Raw genomic sequence first — 13351 nt, 5'->3', positions numbered from 1 at the left:
GTTTTACCCTCATTATATTTTCAAGCTTTTAAGTAATTATCAACCAGGTCCAAATTTACCAATTGCAGGGCAAGGGTGAAATTAAGATCTAGTAAGGCAAATAAGTAGTTGGTGATCTGTAGTTTAGGTTTCGATGGTGAAGAAAATCCACTCAGTCTGATCATTATTTATCTCAGGATTTAAACAGTAACCCTAATTGTATTCTTTGAACACCAAGTGGCTGCCCCTCCCCCAACTCCCACCCAGTAGTTAATTAGCTGGGCAGGTCTTATAACAAATACCCACTCAGAAACACTGGGTGGTAGAAATGCTGTTGATAATTAAACACCACAATAGCAAGGAGCCTATTTCAGGAGCCGCCGAGTGGCCTTGCCCCCGCCGGACGGCTCACCACACACTCACAGACCCTCTATTGTGCTGGCTGTGGCCGTGCAGAGGGATGGCTGCTTGGCTGGAGAAGGCATCAACTGCAGTCAGAGAAAAGGCCAAACCTTGCAAACAGGTCCAGGAGTTCTGGACTCAGGGGGGAAATATTCAGAGGGTGGAAGTGAAAGGGGAATGGATCCAAGAATAAGAGGGGTGGATGGGCAGGAAAATCAATCATAAAATAGACATGGCCTTTCTAGTTTCTATATCCAACCAACCAACCAAAACGAATTCACCAATCTCATGACAAATAGGTAGCAATTGGAAAACTGCAATACATAAATAATACGTTAATTTGCATTCCACTTGGTGTAGAGGAAGTTCATTGAGTTTTTTAAGGTTTTTAAGAAAACCTCAAATCATCATCCCACCTCCCTGGGCTCAGTTTCTTCATCTTAAAATAAGGGGGATGAAAAGGTTCTCACCCTGGGGTGGCACAAACAGCAATGGGGCCCCCAAAGGGATCGAACACCTGAACTATCACGCTATTATTCAAGATAAAACTACACATACACAATCTAATATAATCATCATTTGTACTTGCTTTTGCCTAAAATATATTAACCAAGTTTGTTAGGTTGATTATCTCATACTGAACAGATGCTTCTGTTGGAAGTTATATAGGTCATTCACAACAGGGAGAAAATGATTAATTTATGAGTCAGCTGATTTGGTAGTCAATAAAGAAAATCTTTCAAAAGAGAGTGTTTTATTAAGCTATTAATTTGGTGAACTGGCTGGAAACCACTGGCTCAGTCAGTGCCTCTCCAACTCCGCATGGAATTACCTCTAACAACAGAGGCAAGTGAGCACATTCCCAGGGGCACCTGGAGACTAGGTCTGGAGGGAAGAAAATAAATTTCTATAAAGTTTCCCTTTTTTAAAAGATCGTCAATTTGGGGGAAAATTTTCCATTCTCCTCCATAACAGAAGTATTCGTTTTAGTATCTAAATAACGTGCTTTCACCCAAACCTGCATGAGAAATTTGGTGCTCCAGGAAGATGCACCTATTCATTCTGTGGCTGTAAAGACACCCACTGCACCCCACCAACACCAGCACATATCATGTTATGAAGTGGTTTAGGGATCCAGTTTGAGAAGCACAGGGATCCAGCTGACCTTGCAAAATTCACCTGGCCACAAAATTCTGTGGATCTGCCTTGTTCATCTATGAAAAGGCGAAAATGCTTTAAGGTGATGAATCCCTTTACCCCTACAGCTCAAATGGCATCATGTCCACAAGCTAGAAGGAAGGCGAAAGTCTAGAAACAAAACATCTTATGCTAGGGAAAGGAGGAAAAATTTCAGGGGAAGCCAAGCAGAGCTCCAGAGAAGCTGTCCATCTGAAATGCCACCTGGAATTCACACCAGTAATAACTGTTGTGAATATAAAAATTAATAGGGGGGATTTTATAGTATTAGAGAAATTTATTTTTATAAATCATGTGTCTATCACCCAAGTGTTGACGCATGCATGCAATTCAAACATCAGGCTTACAATAAAAAGCTCACTGAATGACTTAGCAAGGACAATTCCCCCATTTTCTCTATAATTTGGAGTGGAAGGAGGAGGGGGCAGTGGGTAGAGGGTGCAGTTACTGGGTCAATTAATCAACCTGAAAACTGTGACACAAACTCTGACGCCTAACCTATGTCTAAAAATACACAAATGTATACGAATTTGTTTTAAACTGTCAATGCCTATATTTAGGACCTTCCCAGCAAGGCTATAATGAGACTGTGTTTGAGGGCTTCAGTCATAGCAGACTCTACCATTAATCTGAAGTTAGTTAAATTAACAGCATTTAGTACTGACTTGTCAATCTCACTGCTCCAGGAAATTGCACCTTGAGGCTACTAATATTGCCAATTTTTCCACTGGAGTATGCGCCCGCGTGTGTGTATGTGTATTTTTTTTCTCCAAAACCTCCGTGTTCATACACCATCATTGCTTCCCTACGTCCACAGCACTTATATTATCATTTATTCTGGCCTCCTTTAGCCTTCCCGGGGGATTCTGCATAGTGTAGCTGCTCAGTGAAAGAGTTTTTTAGCTTTATATTTATTTGTTTATTTTTCTGTCATGGCTCATGACTGAGGCTTTAAAAAAAAGTGTGACAGTATTTAGAGTACATGATTGACTGCTACAGCAACATTCATTAACCATGACAAATCTGCAGCAAAACACAGTCCTGAGTGTTCTAAACAGCAACTTTAAAAAGAAAGAAAGAAGAAAGAAAGAAAAAGAAAAAAAAAGACTCAACTAATTTTTCATTGACCTCATCGGTAAATAAATTTAAACTGATGGTGAGCAGGGGCAATAATAAATTAGTATTCATTTCCTGTAATTAATGCAAACATGCCTATGAACACAGAGAATATGAATATATAACCACCTAATTTCCATTTCAAAATACACCTAACAAATTTTCACTTGAGTTATCTTCATAATATTTTCCCCCTTCATTAGAAGAATGAAATGTTGGGTTCTCTCCCACCCACCAGGGGGAAATATCGTTTTGGTCGCAGAGAGTGTCGGTGACAGATCTGCAGAACTTGATTCTGATCTGTGTCATTGCTTGGTCCCCTACCACATGCCCATGCTAAGGCTGTCTTCCTTTATCACTGGCCAACAAGGGCTCCTCTGAAGTGACCAGGTGACCACCTTGGCAGGCCCTCACACCCGTGAGAGCCACCGCCAGAAGCAGCCTCCTAGCCTGGCACAGAAGGTGGAATATCCTTGACAGAAGCACTCACTCACACAAGGTCAGGTCAGGTATACAATATGATGTGAATCAAACAAAGATGACCATGCACTGAGTAAAACAGAAATACTCCTCGTGACCTCTCTCAGCAAGAGAGGCTAGTAGCACTTGCTCCCTTGGGCACGGGCATCTCCAGAAACCATTCCCACTAGCAGACCACAATCAAAGATCAATGTCTGATCACACTCAGGTCACCCAGCTTTCAGAACTATCTAGACCTACTGTGGCAGCAGTAGTAGAACACTTCATTTTGTTTTATTTTTATTTTCTGTAGTAGTAGAACACTTTGTTAGTAGTCAATACATTGACTAATATCCACAGAATTATGCCACTAAGATACACATAGAAAAATGTGTGTGAGCTGGGCAGAAAATGATAAGACCAGAAAATTTGAATCAGGCTCTACCAAAACAAAAAAAGAACAAACAACTTTGGCAGAATGCAGCTTGCCTCATTGATGACTTTTCCCAGGGCCTCCCTTGCCCTACGGAGCTTTAGCCCCTAAGTGTTTGTGCCTCTGAAGATCACAGAAATGAATGTGTGCCATCTGGATTAGAAGCGGTCCTCATGGGCACTTGATAGCGGAATTCTAACTGATGACAGCTAAGCAGCTACATGGAGTGCGTGTCACGAGAGGGCCAGAGGGCAATGGGAATATCTTAAATTGATGGATTTACAATTTGGTCTAGTTGTGAATATCACTAATTAGATCTTATCGTAACAAGACATTAATAATGAACATAGATCCCACTTTCTCCAGGCCTTTTTTAAAACCCATAGTGGACTCAGCTCTCTTGCCAGCCAGGCAGTACTTCCCCAGAAAGAAAAAGAGTCACCCATTTCTTTCTGTTTAGTTGTCAGCCTGGAAAGCCGAGCAATGCACCTCAACACACTAGTGCAAGAAGCGCAGGAGAGGGTGAGTGAACTGTCTGCTCAAGTGGAGAATGAAGGATTCAGTCTGGACAACACAGAGAAAGAGAAACAGCTGAAAGCTTGGGAGTGGAGGTATCGGCTCTACAGACGCATGAAAACAGGCTTCGAACATGCAAGTGAGTATAAGCAGAGGACTTCTACGTTTAACTAGACCAAACCTTGTTTGAGAAAGCCAGGCCTTCTTTTACTGATTTTTTTGTAACACGACAGGGTCATGGATGGCCGTTGTCAGCCTGTCTGGAGCAAGGGCTCTGAGAGGCTGTAAAAGGACCTTTTGTCTTGCTTGATTTTCTGGCTCCTGATAGGTTCTCTGGCCACAGCCATGAGGCTTCAGTGCTGCTGGCCTCCCTCCACCGTGTCACACTCATCTAGCACTTTCCACCCGTTACGCCCTAATGCCTAATGACCTGGATGGTCTGATGCCCTAAGTGGCTATATTTTGGGATGTGGAGGTGGAAAAATATTTGTTTGCCTATTTGTCCAGTTTCTGCTTCAAGCTCAAGTTTAAGCTGTTTTCAACTCTCTACTGCATTTTTAATATAGAACTTATGTAAACTGACCTTCAGTTAGTACAGGCTGTAGAGGACAGTCAATCAACCCATGAATTATGCTTTTGTGTGCACTTCCATTCTCTTCTACTGATTCTTTTTGTTAGTTTAAGAAAGTCTTGTTTCTGGGTAATACTAGCACTGGAAGGTACTGCTTAGTGCAGCCTCTGATATAAAAAAATATAGAAAATTCAAATAGTTGTAAAATATTAAACTTCTATTCCAAAAGGAAACTTACTTAAACAACAGAAAAAAATAGAACTATATTGAAATTTTAAATATAAGGGAAAGGGAAGTTCATTAGTTTGTAAGTTATCTGCCTCTGCTCTGGTGACTTTAGTTGTGATAAAGACCACAGGTGGTGAAAATCTTGTTTTCCAAAATATTACTGTAAACTAAATTCCAAAACTAGGCCTAATGCTTTCTGTTGAAACAAATAATTTAACCAACATGAAAGAAAGGTTGCTTTTAATATCAACATCTCTGAAGCAATGCTGATATGTTTGCTCTTTTAGTAAAAAAAAAAAGTTCAGCAATCATTTTAATAAGTGCATTTGCTATTGTGCTTCAATCAGGACAAATTAATATTAGAAGTCATTTTTAGACTTGATATCAATTTTTAATTTTCTAAGTTATAAAACACCTTCTAGTGTTAAGGAATACCTAATACCATCAGAAATCTGCTAGCAGACATGACATTTGCCCATGAATTCTTTCTCAGAAAAATACCACTGTGTAATATGAGGCAGCATGGCAGCAAAGGAAGTTAACCTTCCACACTGGGAAGAGCCCAGCATTGGGCATCCAAAGTCATGAGCTTTCATCCTAGCTGTGTCTTCATTGTGTCCTTAAACAGGTCACTTAGCCCCTTTCAGCTGCAGCTTCCTCATCCTAAAAGAGAGGATGCTGTTATTTGCCCTTTCTACCCAACAGGGTTGCAAAAAGTGTCCCATGAAATGATTTACACAAAAGTACTTTATAAAATGTAATAATTCCCGCTAACGCTTTTCTAGCCTCAGCTGGTCCAGCCAACCTCCTATTGTGTTTCTGGGATATTTGGGGAGGCTTAACTGGTACTATTTACCCCTTTAAAAGATGTTCTAATGATCAAATAAGACCAAGATGGCAACAAATAAAGGCCATTGAGACCTCTAATGAAAATGTTCAAAAGCAAAAGCTATTAGGCTCTACAAACAAATGTTTCTATAGTGTGTGTTTCAGGGTGTCCTTTGAAGATGCAGGAACACTGTTTGAAAAGGATTTGCTTTGTTAAGTTCCTGTGTTTTTTCCTTCTGTCTCAGGAGCCCCCGAGGTGCCAACCAATGTCTGTCTCATGGTAACCAGCAGCACATCGCTCACTGTCAGCTTCCAAGAGCCTCTGAGTGTCAACTCCGCTGTAGTAACCAGATATAAAGGTACTGTGCTCTAGATGTTTTTTTCATTGCTCCTTCTTAAAAAACAATCCATTGTTTGGGGACCAGTTGTGCATTTTGTATGTTTGCTTCCAGCTGACAGGCTGTTGTTTCATTCCATGTGGAGTTGAAATATTTCTACATACAGAGCAAAAAAGTGACAGAATAAGTCACAGAAAAGATGAACCACAAGACTGGGCTGTTATTCCAAGCTCCTCAATTAACATTACTTTTCCTATCCTATTTGCAGAGGACCTGCTCTGTGCATAGCATAAGACTGGGGACAGGACTGAGGAGGACACACTAAAGAATCAGCCTGGCTCCAAGGAGCTCAGAGGCTTGGCCATGGAACATACTAAATAGGGGGGCATATATTATAAACTGATAGCTGCAATGGCAGGTAACTAGAATTGAAGACTGAAAAACCCAACAACAAAAAATATAGTGCACTGGAGCTCAGAAAAGAAAGAGATGGGGAAATAATAGGCTCAGGAAGGCCCCAGAGTGGAGGTAGCATTGGGGCCTGGCTGTCAAGGATGGCTAGGATTTGAACCAAAGGTAAACTCCCAAGTGGAAAGAACAGTGAGAACAGGTATGAAAGTGAGAAAAGGCGGGACAAGTAAGGAGAATAAGAGAATATACTGAAGGAATAGAAAATAGCGTGGCTCCAGGGGAGGGGAAGGATCATGACAAGATGCAGTGAAATTAAGATTAGAGAATCAAACTAATGTTGGGAGGTAAGGGTGGGATGAGGCTTGAAATCAAGATTAAGAAGTTAGACTCTTTGATAAAGTCTGCAGTCCACTGTATAAAATAAAGATAATATTGGAAGAGATATAGATTTAGAATAAGAAAATGAATTAGGAGACAGCTACACACAAGTAAATGAAACTCGAGCACCAACATACACCATACACAAAAATAAATTCAAGGTGGATAAAAGATTTAAATATAAGTCATGATACCATTAAAGTCCTAGAGGAGAACATAGGCAGGAAAACCTCAGATATTTCATGCAGCAATATTTTCACTGATATGTCCCCTAGAGCAAGGGACATAAAGGAAAGAATAAACAAATGGGATCTCACCAAAATAAAAAGCTTCTGCACAGCTAAAGAAAACAGTATTAAAATAAAAAGAGACCAACCATATGGGAAAACATATTTGCCAATGATACCTCAGACACGGGTTTAATCTCCAAAATATATAAAGAACTCACATGACTCCACTCTAAGAAGACAAGCGACCCAATTAAAAATGGGCAAAGGACTTGAACAGACACTTCTCCAAGGAGGACATACAGAGGACCCAGAGAAACATGAAAAGATGCTCAGTATCGCTAGCTATCAGAGAGATGCAAATTAAAACCACAATGAGATACCGCTTCACACCGGTCAGAATGGCCATCATAAACAAAGCAACAAACAACAAGTGTTGGAGAGGTTGTGGAGAAAAGGGAACCCCACTGCACTGTTGGTGGGAATGCAGACTGGTGCAGCCACTGTGGAAAACAGTATGGAGTTTTCTCAGAAAGCTAAAAATGGATCTACCTTTTGACCCAGCAATTCCACTGCTAGGATTATATCCCAAAAACCCTAAAACACCAATCCAAAAGAACCTGTGCACCCCAATGTTCATAGCAGCACATTTTACAACAGCCAAGTGCTAAAAGCAATCTAGTTGCCCATCAGTAAATAAATGGATCAAAAAACTATGGTACATTTACACAGTGGAATTCTATGCAGCAGAAAGAAAGAAGGAGCTCCTACCCTTTGTGACAGCATGGATGGAACTGGAGAGCATTATGCTAAGCGAAATAAGCCAGGTGGTGAAAGACAAATACTGTATGATCTCACATTTAACAGGAACCTAATCAACAAAACAAACAAGCAAGCAAAATATAACCAAAGACACTGAAATGAAGAACAGGCTGACAGTGACCAGAGGGGAGAGGGGAGGGAATTTCAGGGAAAAAGGGAAAGGATTCACAGGAACAAGTATAAAGGACACAAGGACAAAAACAAGGCGGGTGGAAATGGAAGGGAGGTGGGGAGGGTTGGGATGGCGCTAAAAGGCAGAAAATTGTACTTGAACAACAATTAAAATAAAATAAAATTTACAAAATGAATTAGGAAGCTAGCCAGGAAAGAGGTCATAACAGCCTGACCCCACTGGTATAGCAACCAGGAAAGGAGAGAGAGCCCAGAGGAGGAGGAGAATGCCGTTGTTATGATGATAACAGCCATGGCTTACATAGCGCCTAGCAGAGTGTCCAGTCTTTGGGCATCTCTGGGCCACACTGGAAGAAGAAGAGCTGTCTGGGCCACACATTAAACACACAAACACTATCAAAAACTGATGAATGAAAAGAAAGGTTTTAAGTAAATTTACAATTTTGTGTTGGGCCACATTTGTAGCCATCCTGGGTCACATGCAGCCCCAGCTTGGACACCCCAAACCTTATATGCATTAACTCTATTTAGACTTCACAACAACCCTATGAGGTAGGTACTGGTAAGATTCCCACTTTGCAGATGAGAAAACTGAGCCAATGAGGTTAAGGAATTTGCCTAAGGCTCCCAGCAGAGCCAGAAGTATCTCATGTTGACACTTGAATATGGTAGACAAAAAGAAATCTATTTCCCTGATTAAAGAACTCTTGTGGAAATACCATGAACAGTTCTAAAACCTGATAAAGCTTTCTACACCTATTCCAAGATGCCAGGCCACTAGGTAGGATTTCTGTGTCCAGGTCACTGCTCCTCCCTTTGGGCCACAAATACATCCAGGTAGTATAGGCACATCTTTTCTCTTTACCAAGCCCTGTTCCCGTGTCTGCAAACAGGACTCTCCCCATACCATAGCTTTCTGGGGAACTGCCAGACCACTCCCCTCTCTGTTTGTAATACCTTAGGAAGAGAGCTCTGAATTGGTTATCACTTTGGGTTTCCTGTCGCAATCTAAAACAGTGACTTGCAACCTTTTTCAGCTCACGGCATACATAAACTACTAAAATTCCGTGGCACACCAAAAAAAATGTTGTATTTTTTGCAGATGTTACAAAAAATAGGTATAATTTTGATTCATTCACACCAGATGGCTATTGTTGTGCTGGCTGTTGTCCTATTTTTACTTGACAATCTAAGGGAAAGGAGGTCATTGCCCCTGACTAAATAGTCAGGTATTACACATTTTAAAAATTCTTGCAGCAAAATTCTTGTAGCACATCGGTGTGCCAGGGCATGCCAGTTGGAAATCGCTGTGCTAAGAGAAGGCAGCCTGAGGGTGCTGGCAACAACAGATAAATGAAGCCACCCAGGATGACCTCCCACAGCCATCCTCTGATACAATTCTGATACTTTCCTCCGTTGTCTCATCTGCCAAGACTTTCTGAAATTCAGAGCAAGTTTTTGGTTGGCAATGTCAGACATGGGCATTTTTCTCTATCTCTTTCCTGCTCAGGATTTTGATAAAGGGTTTCATCTGTGCTGCCCAACTTGACATTTGCTTCTTACATTTGATTAGTGAGCTACGAGGAGCTAATTTATCTAGACTGTCAGCTACTTAATACCTGGCCACAAAGCCAGCAAATTCTATCCACATTCGCATATTAACGCGTCTCATCTCAGGAGACTTGCACTTGGGTGAGGTTGAACTGAAAGGTCACAAGTGGGTTCTGTTAGTAACTGGAGGAGATTAATTAAGCATTATAAATAGAATTGTCTGTTGCATTATGGAGTAGGTTTCCTTATGCTAATTTATAAGGTCATAAATTGAGTCCTTAACCTGACCACTCTCAAGGATTATTTAAAACAGAGACAGGGCAGTCTTTAATTCAGGGTTGAAGTGAATTACTATACCCAGAGACAGGACAGTCTTTAATTCAGGGTTGAAGTGAATTCATTAATTTTGGAAATACTAGAAAAATTACTCTGAGACAAGGCTAATTGTTTTGTTTGCTTTAGAAAAAGAAGAAACAATGAGAATTCCACCAAATGAAATGGCAACGATCTAACTGACCCTGCAGTGTTTAGGGCTTGGCAAAAACATCTCACACTGCTCTCCAGAATCTCTGGGTTCAGCAAAACCTCAAGCCTATTTTGACAACTGGATGTTTTCCCCCTTTGTGCTTAAGCCAGTGTTTGAAAGAAAATCTGAATCCTCTGTTTCTCACTTGTTTACATTCAACTCATCAACATGCTGGTTTTTTTAAAAAGTTCATTGATATCCAGAAATCCTTCTAAGAGCACCTCTTTATAAGCTTTCCTCGGGCCCAAGGGCCACGCACCAGGCCAAATGCCATCACAACTTAGGGATGAAAGGTATCAATTTCAGCTTCAAACACAGGAAACAGTTTTGAGGGAGACCCACTGGATTTTTCTGCCTGCAGCTCCCCTGGATGCAGGGAAGTGAGGCCAAAAGGGCTACTATCTGTCTCTAGGAGTTTCCTCCATAAAGAGCCTTGGCATCTGGTCCCATCTCACCAATTGTCATAGTTTACAGAGCACAGCTAGAGCTACTTCAGATGCTTCAATGCTTTGGAAGATCGCCAGGACTTGGTTCTGCCTTCTCTCCTCACTGCCTTGGGTGACCTGCCTGATGCTCTCATTTGCAGAGAATGTGTCATTTCTCTGCAGGCCCAAGAGTAGAAAACATTTTTAGAAATGATTTTGCTGTTCTCTGCAGGGTTTGGAGTGGATAGGAAGGTATCCTGTAACAGGTGCAGTAAAGCATCTGTTTTCCATCCACAGGATGAATTATTTTCTAGTTTTCACAGGTTTGCCTTGAAGCAGTCAGACTTTGGGGTCTGCCAGTTGTGAGATGCAGCTGTCGGTGCTCCAGAAATGTGAATGTCCTGTTCGAATGGCGCCTGTCCCCATCTCTCTTCCTGCCTTGTTCCCTGATTAGAAACCACCACCCTAGTTCCTCCCTGTCATAACAAATTACCTAACTGTTCTTCATTTGGTGGCATTTTTAAAAAATTAAAATGCATTTCTCCTTGTAGAGATTGCCAGGACCTCTCAGCTGGTAGTGTATCTGCCTCTGCAAAGACCAGGTGGTTGCCTCTACCAGCCATCACCTCCAGCCTCTTTCTCAGAAGCAGCAGCCAAAGAATTCCAGGGAGATATCCAGTAGCATTGCAGCTTCTAGGAGAAAGAGTATACCATTTGCCCATTAAAACCCTCAGGGTTGATCATTTATAATAGCAGTGTAAACTTGATCATGACTTGATCACTTGGGCCATCTTTTCACCAGAGTTGAGAAAAACTTGACTTCATGGGATTTGGGGGCACACTGTTTAGTAATTTAAATTATTTTTATGCCTTCTATTCTTTCCCTCCTACCTCTCACAGTCAAAAAGATACTTGTCTACCAAGAAAAATGTATTGCATTAGAGAATATAACTATTTTCCAAGTCTAATTAATTAAGGATTAATATGATCATAAGCATGATGTGGCTATCTACCCTCATGATTAGATTGAAGTAGTATCATTCCATAAAGCAAAAAGATTTATAACTTGATTTAGACTGTTGGGAAGGAGTAAAGCCAAACATTTGCAGGTGAGAACAACAAGGAGAGGCAGAGGGTTATATCCAGAGGACATGAAATTCAGTGGAGTAATATATTTTTGCCTGCAAGTAAAAATGTAACTAAATATATGCTGGAGATAAACAGAAGGCCCAGTGGCAGTGAGAGAATGGCAACACCACTCAGGTCATTTCTTCCAAGCTACAACAGCCTTTGTGCGTCCTTAGTCCTTGACACCTCTGCTGGTTGCTGAGTTGTCGGGATCCAGGCAGTTGACTCTTTAAATGCCGTGTAACCCACCTTAAAACCTTCCACCAATGTAACCCACCTTAAAACCTTCCACCAACGTAACCCACCTTAAAACCTTCCACCAATGAGATACGTTGCATGGGGTTACATAAGAGAAAAACTTGGGATTTACCCTTCCCTCAATGTCACATCCCCAACCACCAAGTTCATCTCTGATACATTTGCTTACAAATCCTTTCTTGGTGAATGTACACATATATGTATATGCATACAATGTATAGTTTTGTTTGTGAACTCAAATATAAATATGATCACCCTATCTATCTAATCTATCCTACAACTAGTTTTTTCCCCAACTCAACAATATATCAAATACATCTTTCTATGTCAGTGTGTTTAATCTTCACTCCTTTTAATAATTATATAGTATTCTTATTCCATAGATAGAGGTGCCATAATTTATTTAATTATTCTCCTACTTGTGGACAGAGGTTTTTTCACTTTTTTCCTGTTAAATAACGCTTCAGTCCTTGTATGGGCATACCTTGGAGATATTACAGATTTGGTTCCAGATCACTGCCATAAAGCAAATATCACAATAAAGCAAGTCACACGATTTTTTTGGTCTCCAAGTGCATATAAAAGTTATGTTTATACTACACTGTAATCTGTTAAGTGTGAAACAGCATTAAGTCTAAGAAATGTACATATCCTAATATGTACATTTTAAAATACTGCATTGCTAAAAAGTGCTAGCCATCATCTGAGACTTCTTAGAGTCTCATTCTTTTTGCTGGTGGAAGGTCTTGCCTCGATGCCGATGGCCGCTCACTGATCACAGTGGTGGCTGCTGAAGGATGGGGTGGCAGTGGCAATTTCTTAAGATAAGACAACAGTGAGGTCTGTCACGTCAATTGACTCTTGCTTTCATAAACAACTTCCCTGTAGTAAGCATACAACACTGTCTGATAGCATTTTAGCCACAGCAGCACTTCTTTTGAAACTGGAGTCAATCCTCTCAAACCCTGCCACTGCTTTTTCAACTAAGTTCATAGAATTTTCTAAATCCTTTGTTGCCATTTCAGTAACCTTCACAGCATCTTCACCAGGAGCAGATTCCATCCCCAGAAACCACATTCTTTGCTCATCTACAAGAAGCAACACTTCATCCGTTAAAACGTTAGCACGATGCTACAACCATTTCACACCTACAGGCTCCACTTCTAATTCTATTTCCCTTGCTATGTCTATTAGATCTGCAGTTACTTCCTCCACTGCAGTCTCGAACCCCTCAAACTCCTGTTAATGTGGACATTTTGATATCTTCCCATGAAACAAGAATGCCTTAATGCCATCTGGAATGGTGAATACTTTCCAGAGGTTTTCAATTTATTTTGCCCAGATTCACCAGAGGAGGCACTATCTATGGCAGCTATAACCTTACAAATGTATTTCTTAAATAGTAAGACTTGAAAGTCATAATCAC

The 13351-nt window shown here is 40.8% G+C and overlaps 1 protein-coding gene across 1 annotated transcript in view; it reads left to right on the top strand.

Moving 5' to 3' along the window:
* ANKFN1 (ankyrin repeat and fibronectin type III domain containing 1) overlaps window positions 1-13351 on the top strand; it is a 309928-nt gene that overhangs the window by 186307 nt on the left and 110270 nt on the right. Inside the window, exons 6-7 of the mRNA XM_028521748.2 lie at window positions 4047-4241; window positions 5975-6088. Coding sequence (XP_028377549.1) covers window positions 4047-4241; window positions 5975-6088 — 309 coding nt within the window. The remainder of the gene's footprint in view (window positions 1-4046; window positions 4242-5974; window positions 6089-13351) is intronic.

The sequence above is a fragment of the Phyllostomus discolor genome, chromosome 8 (genome assembly GCF_004126475.2).
Source record: "Phyllostomus discolor isolate MPI-MPIP mPhyDis1 chromosome 8, mPhyDis1.pri.v3, whole genome shotgun sequence".
Taxonomy (NCBI): Eukaryota; Metazoa; Chordata; class Mammalia; order Chiroptera; family Phyllostomidae; genus Phyllostomus; species Phyllostomus discolor.
This window is presented reverse-complemented; position numbering and strand designations above follow the sequence as displayed.